At 35.5% G+C, this 20,304-nt stretch overlaps 1 protein-coding gene across 1 annotated transcript in view; it reads right to left on the reverse strand.

Annotated features, from left to right (window-relative positions):
• LOC130233677 (zinc finger protein GLIS1) overlaps positions 1-20,304 on the reverse strand; it is a 154,902-nt gene that overhangs the window by 35,205 nt on the left and 99,393 nt on the right. Inside the window, exons 5-7 of the mRNA XM_056463835.1 lie at positions 14,348-14,509; positions 8,045-8,155; positions 6,552-6,720 (exon numbers count right to left, since the gene is read on the reverse strand). Coding sequence (XP_056319810.1) covers positions 6,552-6,720; positions 8,045-8,155; positions 14,348-14,509 — 442 coding nt within the window. The remainder of the gene's footprint in view (positions 1-6,551; positions 6,721-8,044; positions 8,156-14,347; positions 14,510-20,304) is intronic.

Here is a 20,304-nt window from a genome sequence, read left to right on the forward strand (position 1 = left end):
AATTACAAAATAACAGAGGTACCCACTCTCCACTTTGCTTTTTCTCTTCTACTGGCCCCAGAACAAAGCGTATATGAAGAGGCAGAAAAATCAAGAACATTAAATGCAGGCATCTTGGCCAGACCCAACCACAACTTCTCCTCTAAACAAGAACAAACAGCCACAGTAACATAAAAGGTCCTTCAGGCTAAAGACATTTACACACTGAAGCACCAACAGCTTCTCCTCTTTGAACTGAGTGAATGCGAGCTGGTGTAAGCCAGGATGCCGATTTTTCCCTGGCACACGTTGTGGGCGATTTAAACTGTTGCAGTGCAAAGTGTGTTTTGCACAAAGATGCTTTAATGAAGGGCAGTTCTGCAACCGTCCTTCAAATTACTCTCACACCGACGTCTAAGGTCTGTTTTACCTTTCTCCTGCCTCAATCTCTGCTCTTAAAACAATTTCTCAAATAAAATTGCTGCTATTTGTTGTTCAACAGTTGTCTAAATTACTAATCACACAATTTTTGGTGTTTCTGTGTAATTACAGTCAAATATTTTACAGACATTTCACTCTGTAGCCCAAGACACACTGTAGCTAAGCAGGGTTGAGCCTGGCTCATACCTGGATATAATGGTATACCTGGATGAGGGACCACATGGAAAAATCTAGGTTGTTGTTGGAAGTGCTGTTAATAATAATACAACACTGCTGTTAATAAGCATTCATTCATTTATTCGTTATTTCATTTATTCATATAGCGATTGAAACTCTAAAGCTAAAAATGTGTTGTCTGACAAAAAATAATTTGTTTGGCAGTGATCTTTTATAAATCACTTCAGCCAAATCACAAAATAAGTTATAAGTTTCTGCCATCTTTTACTCATCCTTCACCTGTTTAAATCTTATTGAGATTCTTTCTTCTGTTGAACACAAAAAAGAACATTTGATAAATGCTTTAAAACCACATGAGTGAGAATAACAGAGGCCTTGAGACGAAGAACCATATTTTCAAATTTTGAGTACTAAGATTTTTTTTTATTTGGATTGTGAACAATATATTTTATATTTTTATTTAATTGAAGATAAACAACAAACGCTTCTCAATTCTAAGGAGATAAAAATTTTTCAGTATAAAGGTATATGTGTCAGTATAAAAATTATTTCTCAAATGTGGAAGAACGACATACAGTATGTCCAGTTAGTGCGGAATAACAGTATAACTCCAATTCATTATATCACTTTAAACCACTAAAGATCTGATTCCTTTATCTTAGTTTTAATAGACCCTTTTCACTTTTCTGGGTTTCTCAGTAGCGGAAGGCGTCATAGTTGGGTAAACTTAGAACGCAGTGAATGGGAGAGTACAACAAATAATTTTTTACAACCCTATTTACTGAAACAATAAAAGAAAAACACCATGATGGTGTTATCGAGAAAAATATTGTGAGACTGACGGCAGCCAGAGGAGAGAATAACGTCAAATTTACGCTCAGCCCCATAGATGCTGCATTAGAAACACCTCGCATAAACAGTAATTAGTTTTTTGTAATTTGACGCAAAGATGATATAATACATTCATAAATGCATATAAATGTACATACTTCTTTTAAAAATCAAAATATGAAAAACTTTCAAGCATTTAAGATTCTGATGGCTCTTAAACGTGTCATAACAGATTTGTGAAAAGGGTCCATGCGTAGGGGACATGACAGCAAGTGGCATCTCCATTCTTCTTAGTGGACATAAATGGTTTTTTAGACTCTTGGTCGAGCTAAAATATCCCCATCTGTAAACAAAACTCACACATACAATTAATGTCAGATGGTTATCTCATTCTTTTCTTTAGGGCTATAGTTTTTATTTCTGGGTGAACAACTATCCCTTTAACAGTTTGCTATCTAAGGGTCAATTTATTTATTATTATTATTTATTATACATACATACATACATATATATACATACATACATACATACATACATATACATACATACATACATATATATACATGTATATATATATATATATATATATATATATATATATATATATATATATATATATATATATATATATATATATATATATATATATGTATATATATATATATATATATATATATATATATATATATATATATATATACATATATATACATATATATACATGTATATATATATATATATATATATACACACACACACATATATATATATATACATATATATATATATATATATATATATATATATATATATATATATATATATATATATAAATGATCTAACACTTAAAATGTTAGACTGCACAGGAAGTTTGGTCAAAGGAAAAAAATGGTCATGCCCAACTGAGCCTGGTTTCTCTCGAGGATTTTTTTGTTCCTTCACTTTTATCAATTGGTGAAGTTTGTCACATGTGTATAATGAGAGACACATTCATAGAGCACAAGAACTAACCGTCGCTGAAAGAGGGGGGTCTATGATCCTTCAATATTCCATTTAATGATAAACATAACAATAATCATATATAAATATTACAACTAAATAAGACTATTGAATCAAAACAATGATTTAAATAAGTGCAAAATTACATTTCACTCTAAAATGAAAAGCAATAGTGAAGTAAAATAGCTGACATCAGCACTTTACACGCACTGCTTATCGTTGGTGCATGCTGAGATCTGAAAATAAAGATTATCAGTGATGAAACAAATTTTGGTCTGTTTCTCACACAAAGCTATCATCTGGTTTGAGAATACAGTGATGTCGTCAAATGGATAACATTCATAAAGCCTGAAAGCTTTAGTGCCCATTTTTCGTAAACTGTCCATTTTGTAAAGTGCAACACAGAAAGGAAACTTTCTGAACGCTGTGTTCCATGAAATAAAAAAACGATGACATCAAGGTTTACAACAGCATGTTTTCTCGAATCTCCTCTTCTATCTATTGCACTACAGTATGTTCAGCATTTAGACAAGAACAAGCCAAAGAACAAGAAAAATTACTCACAGGGAGGGCTGTAACTACTGCGGTTTAACTAATACAAAACAAGCAGAAAAACAAAACATGCAACACTTTAACCTCTGACCTCCATCTCCAAAATCAAAGAGTCATGAGTCATCACTGGGTATTTTAAGGTAAGTGTCCTCTAGCTTCGATTTAGCTCGAATTGCATAACATTGGAAGTAGCATGGGAAAATTCACATCGAACGCAGATCGTGCATTGCAGCTGTTTGCAATATTATCATAGCATATGGTCTTCATAACATTACAATCCCCTTTATTCTGTCATGTCCATTTGAGCTGTTAAATTGTAGCTTATTGGTTTTGGATCACATAAATGGTTCTGCAAAGTGAACGTACACTTAAACACATCTGGGTTTTGGTAAAAACGTTAGGGTGGAGGGAACAATCCTCTACCCATCTCTACAAACATCTTAGGATACATAAATTAGACAGCACATATGCTCCTACAAAAACAAGCACTAATGGATGCTAAAGACCAAGACATACAATCGCTTCTCTCACGCTTCGGAAGGCTGCAGTTCATCTCACAAGTTAAAGTATAATGTTACAATCAACATAATCTGCCGAATCGTTTATGTACATTTTGGATTTTTTCAAAAATATTATTAGTGGGATTATTTAAACATATTAACTCCTGATCTGAGATTCCAAATATGATGGACGACCATCTAAAACTTTCATCACAATGCTAGGTGTTGCTGTCCTCTTGTTAAGGGGTGACATACAGTATGAATACTGTTTCCGGGTCCAAGCCGCCACTCATTTGAATTGAGAAAACATTTGTTTATGACCACCTTTTAGTCATATTACACATTAAAGTTAATTTTATATACAGTAAAATCATGGTGTACACAACAGTCTCTGAACTTGCTGCATCACAGACACCAATATTTTTACAATTTATAAAAAATGAATCAATTTCTGGCCATCGGATATTAGGCATGGATATATAGTATACATACATACATATATATATATCTATACATACATACATACAACATACATACACACATACATACATACGTATATATATATGTATGTATGTATGTACGTATATATATGCATAATTTTCAGATTAATTAATGAATTAATTAATTGATTAATAAAATTGATTCATTTTATACACACACACACCCACACACACACACACACACACACACACACACACACATACATATACATATACATATATATATATATATATATATATATATATATATATATATATATATATATATATATATATAAATATAAATATATGTATATATATTGCGATTCGGGATTTCACTTTGTAAACATTTATTATTAACATTTGTTGAGTCTGCGGAAGCTGCTTCAAGTGACATAACACTTAACAAGCGGCTGGAGTTACTGGGTAGTTACGAAAAACACTGCAAGGTAGGGCTGGGTGATTAATCGAAAAGTCATCGAAATCGACATTCAGAATCCATAATCGATCTATTTTTTCCAGGACGATTTTTTTCAATTACTTTCCCTACATGTCACGTGACCCCGCCTAGTTAAAGGCTGTGGCTGATTTCTACTTCTGCGGCCTCTTTGCAGCCACATCCAATCTCTGGTCAAGTAGGACGATGAACTCATTCTTGAGCCTTGCACTACATTGACGATGATTGGACGTCTAATAAAACTTGTCAGTGAACTATGAGGGCAAAATAAATAAATAAATAAAATAATCGTTCATTAATCATAATCGAGTTAAAATGTTCAATTAATCGAAATTTTGATTTTAGGCCAAATTTCCCAGCCCTACTGCAAGGTGGTTGTTAGGGTGCTATTGTCAGTTACTCAGGCTATTGATTGATTAGTAAATTCTGAGTAGTTATCTCTAGGTTGTTGCTGGGGTGTTCTGAATAGTTACCCAGGGCATTGCTAGGTGGTTGCAAGAGAGTTTTCAGCAGTTGCTTTGTGGTCACCACAGGGTGTTTTGAGGTACTGCTAGGTATTTGCTAATGAAATCTGGGTAGTTACTTGAGGCACTACCAGGTAGTAGCTAGGGAATTCTGGGTAGTAGTTAATAGAGCCACTGCTAGAGCATAGCTGAGTTCTTTTTAGGTGCATTGCTAGGTGATTGCTTGGAAGTTTTTTGCAGTTTACTATTGTAACTAGCGTAAACGAAACATAAAACTACTCACAAGAACATGTAGCCTAATTTAATATAAATCAGAGATCTGGCCATTCAATGACATGTAAAAATATATATTTTCTTTTATTTATTTTTACAAATTACATTTGGTTTCACAAAGTCAATTTTAGAAAAGTTATTTTATTTAAGGCAATATGGTTGCTCAGTGGTTAGCACTGTCACCTCACAACAACAAGATCAATGGTTCGAGTCCTGGCTAGGCCAGTCGGCATTTCTGTGTGGAGTTTGTTTGTTTGTTTTTCCAGTGTTCATGTGGGTTCTCTCCGGGTGCTCTTGTTTTATTTCACAGTCCAAAGACATGCGTTATAGGTGAATTAGATTATCTAAACTGGCTGTAGTGTATGAGTGTGTGTGTGAATGAGTGTGTATAGGTGTTTCCCAATGATGGGTTGCAGCTGGAAGGGCATCCGCTGTGTAAAACACATGCTGGAATAGTTCATTGCGCTGTGGTGACCCCTGATAAATAAGGGCCGAAGCCATTTATTAATGAATGAATATTTTATTTAAATTAATTAAAAACAATTTGACATTATACTCAAATCTATGCAGAAATGTTGCATAAATGAAAACAGTGTAAATAGGTCTATGTTTTAAATATTAAAGTCATTAATGCATATGTTTTGCTTTCCCAAGCTTCAGAAATGTATGAGATTTTTGCTTGTAAATCTTGAAAGTCACCTTTATTCTGAAGCCACAGCTGTGTTCAAAATGGTATAAATGCTGTCATAGTGCACTAAGAAGGGAGCACAATTGTCAGTTTGATGATTGTTAAAACGGAACAGTATTAAAAAATTACTTAATTATTGAAAGTGGATAGTTTCAAAAGAATTTAAAGAGATAGTCAATTCAAAGGAATAGGGCATAGAGAGGATAACTCACAATACAACACAACCAGGAACTACTGTTTGCTTCTAACTACATTGCTAGCTTTTGCAACAAGTTTGCGACACTGTTTGCAAATGTTCATTGGAACTTAGAACGATGGGCCACAAATCACCAAAATTAGATTTGTAATGATTTTAGTTAACTTTTTGGGAAATGGACCCCTGAATGGTTTTATATTGTTGCTTAAAGGCCAAAAGCTGTGTGGGCAGTTTTAATATCCATCAGGCTAAGCAACTGAAATAGTAATAAGCCAAATAACATGAGCTATCATTGTGTTTGTAGTACAAGCAAAGCCTGAGCCCAAGTTTAATTCGTATGGTATGAGCAAAAATAACAGAGATGCTTGTGTTATCAAGTGCCAATAAATCACAATTAAAATCCACTAATTAAACTAAACACTCATTCCTCTTTTCAGTCTGATTTCTTCTTTATACCACACCTGCTTCACATCACCATCAAAAACAGTGCATATAAAGAATAATGTAAGGCTTACCCGTGAACATCTCCTGCCCGAGTGCTGGGGAACGACCTTCTTTCCCATTCAGAGAGTGCTGAGAGCTGGCAGGGCAGTGGGAATGCTGGGAAGGGGCGGAGCCATGTAGATGCTGGATTGACAGACATTCACTCAGAGCATCTGATTCTAAATGGGGGCAGGCCCTAAGCTGTCAATCAAAAAGAGACACGAGCGATAAAGTAAACAATATTCAAATATCAAAACATGAATGGAGGCAATTATGTTTAAAACCCGTGGATCATCTGTTGCTGAGTGAGATGGTGTAAAATGAGGAGAGGCACACTTTTGTAAACTGGATCAGGCCCAAACAAAAGCCTTCAATAAAGAAGACACATCAATCTTCCCCTTCTATCCGGCATAAAAAATGACGAGCTTAGAAAGGAACGTTTTTTCACCACAAACAAGAACCTTTGATTGGAAACATGAGGGGATGAGGGGAAGAACATACCCCACAGACACATCCATCGTCCCGAGTGCAGGTTAGGACGCCACGTTTGTGGCTAAAGAGAGGTGGAGAGGTCTCCTCTGCTGGTGAGATTAGCATGCAAGACTTATTTTTCCAAAATCAAAGATCTGGGAGTAATCATGCATTACATGTGACATTTGTTTAGAGTTTGGGGAGTCATATGTATTTAGGGCTTTTAGACTGACTTTGAAAGCTCGGATTGTAGCATGGAATTATGTTTAACTGGAAAATTATCTTCGGTCACATGAATCCGTGATGAGTGGACCGAATCTGGAGACGATTCTTTGCAATAAACAATAGCCGAAATGAGCCGTGACATGCAACTTGAATGCGTTATGTCATTTTAATTCCACTGCAATTACCATTTTCAAACTAAAAGCTCGCAAACTCGTGAATTAGACACAAAACAAACACATTTTAATTACCCTCGAACGGGCTGCAGCTCTCGAACATTACAAAAGAGCGCAAACCGCACGTCTTGCAGTTGAGATTTTTGTGTAAATCTCCCAGCCATTTGTCAAGCGTAATGGAGCCTTGGTGCTTTGCTACAACAGGCGTCGCTTGCGATAGATGGAGTGGGAGTGTTTGTTTGACATAGGCCCACAACATCTGGCCACTGGGGTATAGTGCTGCACAGATTATTACCAATGGTACACGCTCACATGTGTTTCCGCTTACAACAGCAAGTAAGAAGAACGCATCAGTCAGCTGTCGTTTAAAGCGGTGCAACAATAAGACCATTCTGCTTATAATTACCAACTTTAATGAGGAATGCACTCTTCACCATGTAGATGCTGAAATGTGGTCGGAGTTGATCTATTGTTGGGGAAATGATTTTCAAAGACAAACCTAAGTAGAACCAACTGCACCAAGCCGTGAAAAAGACACAACCGACCATGAAAAATATCTACAAGCCATCTTTCTGCAAGAGCCAAAAAGCTAATTGTACTCTGATGCGCTGATGATTTGTACGTGGGAATTTCTGGATGTGCGTTTGTATCCGTACCTTTCGACGCACCTGCTGCTCTTTGGCAGAGTGGATCTTCACGTGCTTGCGGAGGGAACTGGGGTCTGTGTAGCGCTTGGTGCATCCTGGGATCTGACACGCATATGGTTTCTGAAACAGGAAAAGCACAATGAGTCTGAGTAGCATAATTATACACAGCTCGGCCACAAAGAAGACATGGAAACACACGGCTATGGACACAAAGACGGTAATCATTGCATTACGGCAGCATTTATAATTGAGTAGCTATAATTAAAGTTAATAAGAGACATTAAACACAGTGCATTTATACAAGCAACTATTCTGAACTGCTAAAGGAAATGTGCTGTTTGTGAAAACCTATATACTGATATATAATGACACTAAATTTACATTACATTTCAAAATATAAAACAAGAAAGGAGAGGGGGGTAGGTCATAATTCAATAAACATTTAACAACTTTTACTTAAAAACTGAAAACAAAGAAATATTATTACATAAAAGGAATAAAATGTAAAAAAACAAATTAGCAAAATTTCCAGGTTACCAAAACAACAACAAAAAAATGATCAAAATAAATTAGATTTCTTCTTAATTATTTACTCACCCAGCACATTTTCCAAGCCTTTATGCATTTCTTTCTTTAGATGAACACAAAAGAAGATATCCTGAGGAACATGGGCAACCAAATTATTGTTAGTCCCTATTGACCTCTATGGCATTTTTCCTCTGTTATAGAAGTCAATGGGGACCATTAACTGGATACCAACATTCTTCAAAATATCTTCCCAAAATATCTTCCCACCCAAAATATCTTGTGTTCAGATAAAAAGAAACTTAAACAAGTTTGGAGTAAATTGTGTGTAAATTTACATTTTTGACAACACACCTTTGAACACACAGCTCACTGTTAACAGTAAAGGTGCCAGGACAAACCAATTAGGGGTATTCTATAATAATTCTGTAGAATGATCTTCTTTTAGTGAAAAGTTCTTCATAGAACAAATTAATTGTCAATATTTTCATAATCTTGATATTTTTCGAATATAAAGAACCTTTTCATTACCCATATATGTTAATGGTTCTTCACGAAATCATCTTAGTTTCTAAAATCATTTTAAAATCCTTATTTCTAAGAGTGCATACATTTTTCAGCGTTTACAAATAGTCAAAAAAAAAGTTGAAGAGGAAAGACAGCATCCTACCTTTCAGCTGAGAAGACACAGGAAGAGGAAAGAAGAATACAGATTGTTCGGTAAATGTCATGCAAGCATACAGGCAAGTACTGTACAAACATTCATTTACTGGTTTACAGGAAACAAACTACTTAGCCAGTTTTGTTTTATGTTGCACATTTAATCACTTTTGAAGTGTTTAAACTTACAATTGAAAGCTAAATTTGGTTAAAAAAAGAAACAGAAAAAGTATATTTTCACAGTTCACATTTTCCATTTTTTTTCTTCTAGAGAAAGTCTTATTTCTGTTAGTTTAGCTGGAATATAAGCAGTTTTTATATTAAAAAAAGATTTTTCTCCAATTTGCTACATAACACAACACAGTTGTCCAATGACCTCCCAACTTAACTTGCCCACTTAACCAAATTAATGGAGTTAGGCCTTTAAATTGCACTTTAAGCTGAATACTAGTATCTTGAAAAATAACTAGTAAAAGTTTGTCACAGTGGCAAAGACAAAAAAACTAGTTATTAAATATTAGTTATAAAAACTGTTTAAAACCTCTCTGTTTGTCATCAGTTGTATTGAAATATTTTGAAAAGAATTTACGTTTCACAGGGGGGCTAATATTTTTGTCTGATAAGATACGTATTAGTATTATTAGTATAGATTCCCTCTGGTAAACTTCCAACCCAGGCTCCTTCTGAAAACGTACCCCTATATACATTTCTGGAGAGCGCCAAATATATCCTAGGAGCAACGTTTTTTGCAGTTTTTGTTTTCACGAATCTATCAGAGGCTGCTGTGTACGCTTTTTCAGATCTTAAATTTCTCTCGCAAGTGCCATACACGCCTGATGTTCTCGTATAAATCCACCAGAGGTCGCTGTTAACTGACTGAATGACAGACCAATTGACTGCAAGTGGTGCTCACTGCAGAGCCACTTGGGCAGAGCTGAGCTCCAGCAAGGGGGAGCTTGAGCTCCAGCTCCCCCTTCCTTGCACTTCTTCTACGAGTGATGTCACTGGGGGTTGGGGTTAGGGATGGGGTGGGTGTACGCCCTAAAACAGGAGGAGGAGCGAGAGCTCAGGTGTCTCATTGACTGACATACCCTCCTCCTTCCATAAACCCAACTAATAGTGCTTCCAAAAGCACAGTTTGTCCCTCTTTCCCAAACCCAACAGAAAGTTTTAAAAAGCAATTCAGAAAAAGAAAAGCCCTCACATGATTTTTACCATGTTTTCATTTTTTACCACATTGTCACCCTGTTATTTACTTGTTTATTTTATTTTTTGGCTTTATTTTTTGTCTCACTCGCTTTCTGGAACCGTTCTTTGCTGGACTCAAACTCCATCATTGTGGTCAGCTACTCTCTCTATCTCAAGTTCGCCGACATACATGACGAGACTAACTAGACAAACTGCTAACAGTGGAAAAGCTGGAGGTAAGTTGTCAGCTGGTAAGCGCGAAAAGGAACGGCATCATACCGGCTTGTAGCGTTCATTTTGAAGATGAAGTGCGACCATACATACTTCTCTGACTACATAATTCGAGATCTCCAGAAATGAATATAGGGCTGCGAATGAGCTATGAATTTTCAGAATGAGCCTATGTTGCAAACTTCACTGTTTGTCTTTCAATCCAAAACATGCAGAGGTGATTTTCTCCCATGCATTTTACGTTGCTCTTTTTTTTTCTAAAACAGAGGCAGTCATTAAAGTGAAAGTGGATAGGCTTCCTTTATTAGCTCTCCTTTCCTACCTTCCCTCGTTCTCTAAATAACGCTGTTTTTACAAGCCGCTCGCAGGGCAGCTCGTCTCTGTGCATTTATTTGTTTTCACTGTGCAATGCCACATTATCCCCCTGCCATTTAAATGCAGTGAAAACAGAAAACGAGAAAGCTTGGGAATGGAAAAAAAAGGAAAATAGGCCGTCAAGAATAAATATCATTACAGTGGGAGTGATTTTTTTCACTGTATATGAGGCGTGTGGGAAGGCTGTGACAGGGTTAATGTGCAGCGGTGGGCATCTGGAGTCGGAGGCCTAATTGACCATGGCAGTGTGGTGGTAGCGTAGCGCTGGAGCTCTGCTGAGATGTGATACAGCACAGTGTTTGCCAGTTAGTGAGGAATTACTAACTCAAGCTTTCCCTGACTTTTATTTTTCCTCACATTGTTGGAGTGGGATGCAAGTCATGCCTGCTTCTCTCTGTGTGTTGCTTTTTCTGTCTCTCTCTGCCATGTGTCGTTGCTCTTCCAAACGGAGCATGGTGTTAAACGATGTATGATATATAACCCGTTTTCCTTCATCAACCCATAGAGACATATCTTTAAGCATGTTGTGATCATTTGGGTCAAAGAAAGGTATAGCAAACAGCACATTTATAGGTTTGTTTGAAAGCTCAGTTTGGCTGGGAATTTAAAGGGATGGTTCTGTCATCATTTACTCACCCTTTACTTGTTTAAAACTGTTATGAGTATCTTTCTTCTGTTCAACATACAAAAAAATATATATATTTAGAAAAATGTTGTAAACCTGTAACCATTGAATTCCATAGTAGGAAAAACAAATACTATGGAAGTCAATAGTTACAGGATTTCAGCTTTCAAACAATCTTCCTTTGTGTTTAACAGAAGAAAACCACTCAAAGGTTTAGAACCAGGGTGCAAATTACAACGGGGGTTGGGGGGATTGACCCCCCCCCCCCCTTAATTAATGCTTGATACCCCCTGAAGGGTATCCAAACAACATGTATAGGGGGTCAGTCCTTTAAATAGTGAGAAATAGTTTGCTCTGATCTGTATTTTAAATAATATTAATAATTAAAATAATAGATAATATAAACATATATTTGACCACCCCTATAACATATCATTGTTCATATCATTGTGAACACAAAATCATGCCAATCAGTCTATGCGAGAGAGCAAAATAATTGAAAAGTTGGAAACCGGCAGATCAACAGCACAGATAGACACCGTAAGTGTTCAAAAGACACCTTTCTTGTAAAATAGCTGTTCGTTTCTACATACAGCCTAAAAGTAAAGTAAAATTGCGGCAGTTTGTATAGTTTGACCTACAGTAACCTCTGAAACAGCAAATTAATCTCAAAACACCGAAAACTGAAATACTTTTTATTAATAAATTAGAGGTAATTAAAATAAATGCATACATTTGATTAGCATGTTTTACACAAGCTAACATTACCAAAAAAGTACATGCCCCCCCCCCCTCCCCCTGATCGTCAATGTATAATTCGCACCCTGTTTAGAACCACTATCCCTTTCGGAATGGAGCTAGATCAGTCTCAAAAATAATACATTTGCAAAATAAAAATCATACATGCACAGCACAATTCACATTTAAAAATCCAATTTGTAAATTCAAAACACAGTTCATAAATACAACACAATTTGTGAATTCACAAGTAAAAATCTTTTTTTTTTTTTTGCCAAATGAATTGGATTTGTGTATTTTGATTGGTGTTTTGAATTTGTGAATTGGATTTGGGTATTTTTGAATGGTGTTTTGAATTTGTGAATTGGATTTGGGTATTTTTGAATGGTGTTTTGAATTTGTGAATTGGATTTGTGTATTTTTGAATGGTGTTTTGAATTTGTGAATTGGATTTGTGTATTTTTGAATGGTGTTTTGAATTTGTGAATTGGATTTGGGTATTTTTGAATGGTGTTTTGAATTTGTGAATTGGATTTGGGTATTTTTGAATGGTGTTTTGAATTTGTGAATTGGATTTGTGTATTTTTGAATCTCCTTTTGAATTTACGAATGGGATTTGTGTATTTACGAATTGTGTTTTAAATTTACGAATGGGATTCTGGTATTTTTGAATCGTGTTTTTAATTTTTAACTGGATTTGTGTATTTACGAATTGTGTTTTAAATTTATGAATTGGATTTGTGGCGATGCAGTGGCACTGTAGGTAGTGCTGTCGCCTCACAGTAAGAAGTTCGCTGGATCGAGCCTCGGCTGGGTCAGTTGGCGTTTCTGTGTGGAGTTTGCATGTTTTCCCTGCGTTCGTGTGGGTTTCCTCCGGGTGCTCCGGTTTCCCCCACAGTCAGGTGAATTGGGAAGGCTAAATTGTCTGTAGTGTATAAGTGTGAGTGAGTGTGTATGGATGTTTCCCAGAGATGGGTTGGGGCAGTAAGGGCATCCGCTGCGTAAAACATGTGCTGGATAAGTTGGCGGTTCATTCCGCTTTGGCGACCCCGGATTAATAAAGGGGCTAAGCCGAAAATGAATGAATGAATTGGATTTGTGTATTTATGAATTGTGTTTTGAACTCACGAATTGGATTTTGTAAATGTGATTTGTGGTGTGCATGTATGAATTATATTTTGTAAATGTATTATTTTTGAGACTGATCTGGCTCCATATTTTCAGCAGTTGGGACTTTTAAACAGAACTTAAAGGCTCTATAGAATCTCAGTTTAGTTTAGGAAAAGTTAAACAAGTTAAAACTGAGTCTGTGTAATGTAGTTGCAAAATAAATACTAAATTCTGTATAGAAATATTGATTTTTGGAATAATGTTTGGGCAGCAAGCAATTGAGCATTATTAAACAACAGCACTAATCTATAAATTATACAAAAATGGCAGTGAACATCTTAATTTAGCAAAACAGCCAGACAAAATACATCTAAACGGGTATACACAGACTTCTATTATTTTATGAATCTGTTCCATTACTGTGAATTGTCCAAATTAACTGATACACCAGAATGAATATCATATAGGTATAGTATAATATTGTGTATTAATTATTTAAAAAAACATTATATAATAACTTTTAGGATGAATAGCTTTAATATAATATAATAAATTAACTTTAATGTGTCAACTTTTTATATTGAACCAATTCATTACAACGAATTGCTAAATACAAGAGGGAGGAGTGTTTCAAATAAAGAGTCAATAATAAGAAGGGCTTTTTTTCACAGCTACATGTGAGAAAGATAACTGTTTAAGACTCTTTTCAATGACACTGCTGTAACACGTTAAAGAAGAATTTAGTAATTAGAGAAAGTCATAAATTCAGTAGCATTACTACAAGTTTGGATAATTCAAAAAAGCCATTTGTTTTCCTGAATTTTGAAGCATTCCTTTCAAGTTTAAGGTCAGGTACTTACAGTGTCCAGATGTGTGCGCTGGTGCTTTGCCCTGTCGCTGGAGTTGCTGAAGGCTTTCTGACAGCCCGGGTGCTGGCACAGATACGGCTTCTCTCCTGTGTGACTCCTCAAGTGAATCTTCAGATTCTCCAGCCTTGAGAAGGCTTTGTTACACCCTTCAAACTGACAGAGAAAAGACACCAATCAACATCAACAAGTCCTTTACAGAGGTAAGAATGGATGATGGAGCATGGTGGTTTATTAGACGTTGCCTTTAGTGTGAGAGAGATGCATTTGGATCACTATTTAACTCTGAAATATATATTAATAATAATGTATTAATTTTGTCATGATATGACCAAGCTGGTTCTTACAGCTTTTCTAAAGTTGTTTCCAAGAGCCCTTCCAAACGTTTCCGGTACTTTACAAGTGTAGCAAATGACATATTTACATACATATAGGGTACTCAACATTTGAAGAGGATCAAAATCTTTCATCAAAGTTTCCCTACACTGTAAAAAAAATATATATATTTTTTACAGAAAATATCTCAACAATTTTTACTGTAATTTTTTTGTCATTTCAATTTATATTCAAAACTTAATAAAATAACAAACAATCTCTCTAAATTAACAGTTTGACTTTCATTTTAGATACTTTATCATTAAAGACAAATTACTGATTTTTTGTTTCTACTTTAAAAACAAAAATTACAGGAAATTACTGTATTTTAAATTATATTCAAAACTGCAAAACAATAATATAATTATATAATTAATAAGAAACTACAGCAATTTGTCTGTTTTAAACATCAAAATTGCTGTATTATTTATACAGATTTTTCCTGTTTTTCTTTTTAATTACATTTAAAATTATTTAAAATTAAATTAATAAATTGCAATTACTTGTGTACCTTGCTATATTATGTTTATGACCATGCTAACAATTCTTTTTTTAATTCTTGTAATTTTAAAGTTGTAAGAATTTTAATCAGTTGTATCTAGCTTGTTTTTTTTCAGACTTTTTTGAATAAAACTGTTCAATTACTACCTTCAGCATGTCTTGACATTTTTATCGAAGGTGTTCATTCATAATGATTTAGGGGAAATTCTGTTAAATAACATTGTTTTCTCTTGAATTTTTAGTGCAGTCAATTTATTGATGGTGTTTGAAAAGTCTTTCTTTGTAAAATTTCTTTGTAAAACTCTTAGTTTGAAACTTTATTGAATGTATTTGATCGCAATAATATAGGAAATGTCTGCAAAACAACAGTGTTTTTCTGTAAACATTTTAATGAAAATTTATTTACATTTATTATTTTTGCACTTTATTTCAACAAAGAAATTTTTACGTAATTTTATAGTTTTTGTTTGGCAGCTGCCAGTCATTTTACCCTTTTTTTAAACGTTTTTTTTTTTTGTGTGTGTGTAAATCTATTGAACAACACCCATGTTGACTACTGTACATACTACATCACTACAGTACAGTACAATATAGTATAGTATAGTATAGTATACTATTGTATAGTATAGTACATTACAGTATAGTATAGTATAGTATAGTATAGTACATTACAGTATAGTATAGTATAGTATAGTATAGTATAGTATAGTATAGTATAGTATAGTATACTATTGTATAGTATAGTACATTACAGTATAGTACAGTATAGTATAGTACATTACAGTATAGTATAGTATAGTACATTACAGTATAGTATAGTATAGTATAGTACATTACAGTATAGTATAGTATAGTATAGTATAGTATAGCATTTTGATGGCATGTTTGTCCCAAGCACAACAATGAATTACTGTCACAATTACTCTTTAATACGTTGTATATTGTTTTATTTAAATCTTTATTTATCAATACAGTACCTATTTAGTAAGAAAAAATGTTATGAAAGCACTTTCAAGCAGTTTATCCAGAATTTAAGTACTTTTCAAACTTTGAAAAGTCTAGATTAAAATCCAAACATATTTGTAGATTTCTAGCACCCTTACAAACCCTGGACCAATCAGAATTCTTCAATTGCGCAGAATAATGATGACTATGCCACGCCTCTTCAAATTGCACAAATTAATGATTAGCTCTATGCGTAATTAATTGTGTAAATTAAATGCATCATTCATCCTATACAATCTTTTCTCATAGCCCTTCCCACAGAACACTATCAGCCAATCAGAAGCCTTGGATGAGTCAGAATGGCAGCTTATGGAGGTGTCAGTGAGAGTGAAACCTGACATGGCAGCTTTGCTCTCTATTGTCCACTGACCTCAAACTGAGGCCCCGCTTCTGTCGCAGCTCCAGTTTCACTGAAGGAAAGAGCCTTCCATTCTTCTAATGGGCCTTCAGAACATCATTCGGGCTCTGGCCTCCTTCAATCATTCGCAAAGGGCTTGCTATTGAGGCCAGGCCATTTAATACGGGGCGAAACCCTAGACTGTCACGGTCAGGATATATTGAGTGACCTGGATTATACAGTGTGTGTGTGTGTGTGTGTGTGTGTGTGTGTGTGTGTGCGTGCGTGCGTGCGTGCGTGTGTGTGTGTGTGTGTGTGTGTGTGTGTGTGCGTGTGTGTGTGTGTGTGTGTGTGTGTGAGTGTAAAATTCTTACTTGGCGCATTAAAAGAATGAGGAAAGTGAAAATGTGGTTTCACATATGATTAGACATACAGACATTAATATGAAACAGGGCTTGCATTTACATTTGACTGCATTCAAATGACACTTTGCTGTGAGTCACAGATACAGGCCTAGACTTTAAGATTCAAAACAATACTAATAAAAAGTTGAATAAAAATCAATACAATTAATATGTGTAAAACTACAATCACTTAAATAAGGACATTTAAATTTTGTGTGAAAATTTGAATCACATTTTTAGCCACAATAATGTTTGTGTAACTTCCTAAGAAGCTTTCACTTTGTCAAATTATGCCAAGACTGTAGTAATAATATTTATGTGTGTATTTAGGATGAAAATAATACACTAGCTATTAAAGTAGGTCATTTTTAATTTAAAACATAAAATATAAAAGTTATTACATATAAAAATTACAGTGTGCTGGAAAGATTCAGTAGCCTTTTTAAATATACCATCTAAAAAGTAATTTAATCATGTAAGGGCAAAGCTAAAATTTCATGTTATTTCTCCACTCATCATTCTTCAGAAATGATTCTAATAGGCTGTATTATTCATTTTATGTATTCGAAAGGTAAAAAATGATTATGTGGAAAGTGTTAAATAATTGTTTGCAGAATACTTTGATAAATTAAACATTTAAAAGAAGATCATTTATTTGAACAATAAATATTGTGTAACATTACACCCGCTTTGAATGTTATCACTCGATTGAATGAGTTTTACCAGTGGTTATCAGTTGATAGATATGGGCCAGTAGGGGCTTTCTGCACCTACTGGTAGGCTCAAAAGGGTCTCCGGACTCGAACCCCCGTCTTTGTGGTCAACTCCTCTCTGCATCTCAAATCCGCCGACGTACTTGGCGCGCTAACGGGACAAACTGGTTGCAGCAGGAATGCAGTCCATACGTAGGTAAGCGGTCGGTCAGCTGGTAAGCGCGAAAAGGAACGGCGTCACAACGCCCCATAGCGTTCATTTAAAAAAATGAAATGCAGCCACACGTACCTCCGCCTACGTAATTCGCTGTCTCCAGAAACGTCCGCAGGGCTACGTTTTCACAATGAGCCTGTGTTGCTTGTATTTGTACATGTGTAATGACAATAAAGTTAAATCTAATCTATCTAATCTACTGGCCCGTATCTTATCAGCTGATAACCACTGATAACGCCCATTCAATCAAGGGACAACATTCGAATTGGCTGAACATGATGTAAAATGAGATGTAAAATAAGTCTCCGATGTCTTTACAGTGTGTATGGGAAGTTTCAGCTCAAAACACCCCACAGATCTCTGTGTCCCATTTAGGCTTTGATCCAAATTGTGGAGTTTTGGTTACTGTCGCTTTAAATTCAAATAAGATTGTGCTCTAAGCACTTCTTTCAAAAGGAGGTGAAGAGATAAATATGGTAGCGACAGATTCAAACTCTAAGAGAAGGGTATAAACGGAGGCTGGACCCAGCTCAAAGTGGGTGGGCCTTGAGCTCCAAGTGGGCTGTAAAAACTTGGAGTTTTTATTTATTTAATGTCAACACCTACCCCAACCCTAAACCCAGTCTCACAGTAAACTGTTGTGTTTTATTAAGGTCTACACCTACCCCGACCCTAAACCCAACCTCACAGTAATCTGATGTTTTATTAATGTCTTTATTAAAGGGTCCTAATATGTTTTCTTAAATCTGAAAGTGCACCGTGTTTGAAACTGTTGATTAATCTATAAAAGAGTCCAAGTTCAAGTTCAAATGAATCTTTTTGGTAATGAATCTTTAGCCGAGCCCCGCCCACAAACACTGTAAAAAGAAAAAGAAAACAAACATTGTAGCAGATCCCGGTTGAATCATGTCGCGAAGATGCTGTGATCTAAAGTGTGAGGAAAAGTTAGTGTTATTTTCCCTACTCAAAGATAAGGCTGTGAAGAGATAGTGGTTGAAGCTTATTTTTTCAAACATACCTCAGCATTACAGCTGTTCCTATAGATGTGCGGCGGTCAAGTTTCAAAGTAGTTCAGCTTTTGCCACTGTGTGGATTAATACTGAATGTGTGTCATGGTTTAGAGTAATATGCTGGTGCTTAACGGCATTGCTTTAATGCACTACTGCATTGGGCTCACACATACACTCTGCACTCTGACTACTTCAATATTGTTAATAAGCCATGGTGGGCATTTCTCTCTGTCTCACAAATGACTTGCTGAACGAATCATTTGGGAGTCGCTGGGATGATCAGGTAAAAATAAATGCATATTATAAGACAATGAAAGTGTTTTTGTGAGTTTGCCTGCATTTTAGCTTGTTCTTGGAGACCCCCAAAACCAAAATATGACCTTTTTAATACATAATAGGGGCTCTTTAATGTCTCAACCTAACCCAACCTGGTTGGAGATCACCCAATCTACTTGCGGTGTAATCCCTTCAACTTGGAGGTCTCCAGGCTGCAGCGAGACCTACTTGTACTCCAATGGCAGACGGCTGCTTCTCATTCAGGACTGTTTATGCTAATGAGGAAAAGATCGTCACTTATGGGAAGAGCTTTCCCACTATGATGATATGTTCAACACGAGAATGTCAATCAAATATAATATAAATTTTTACCATTAGATGCTGACTATTTTCACACTGTTGCCACACAACTGTGCTTCAAGAGTTTCCTCTAAGTTGATGATGGATTGTAAAGTGTTTTTGGTATGCTGTCCCGGGAGAGAGCCCTGAGCTCATAAGATCCTCGACCCCGGGGCTCCCTCCCTTTGCACCCCGAGAGGGGAGTTTGAGCTTAGGTAGATCTCGAGAACTCCCCTGTTGTTTGAAGCTAGTGTGCAATGTGCTGTGAAAATATAATTACTTACTAGCAGCACGTCTACAGTGGCGATTTGGATTAGTCAGTTAACTTAAGTTACATGTTTTTGGATGATGGGAGAAAATTCAGGGACCCGGGGGAAACCCACGAGAGCACAGGGAGAACATGTGAACTCCGCACAGAAACGTCGATTGGCCTGGTAAGGACTAAAACCAATGATGTTCTTGCTGTGGGACAACAGTGCCACCCATCTAAGAAGGGAGGATTCTTCAAAAAGAAGATGACTATGGTATGGAACTTAGGCTATTTATGGAGACTTAGGAATCATCATGATTGGTGAATCATAACTTGAATAATGCGGGACCAGCCGTGAGTATTCATGAGCATGTGATCCTCTCGAAATTAGATTATATATAAATAAACTTCACTTAAACTCTTTATAAAAGTGATTTTTGCAAAATAGGTCCCCTTTAATCCATTTAATGTCCCAAAAATGCTATATAACATCTCTCTTATAAAAAGTAAACATCATATAAATTCTG

Source organism: Danio aesculapii, chromosome 8, assembly GCF_903798145.1.
Source record: "Danio aesculapii chromosome 8, fDanAes4.1, whole genome shotgun sequence".
NCBI lineage: Eukaryota > Metazoa > Chordata > Actinopteri > Cypriniformes > Danionidae > Danio > Danio aesculapii.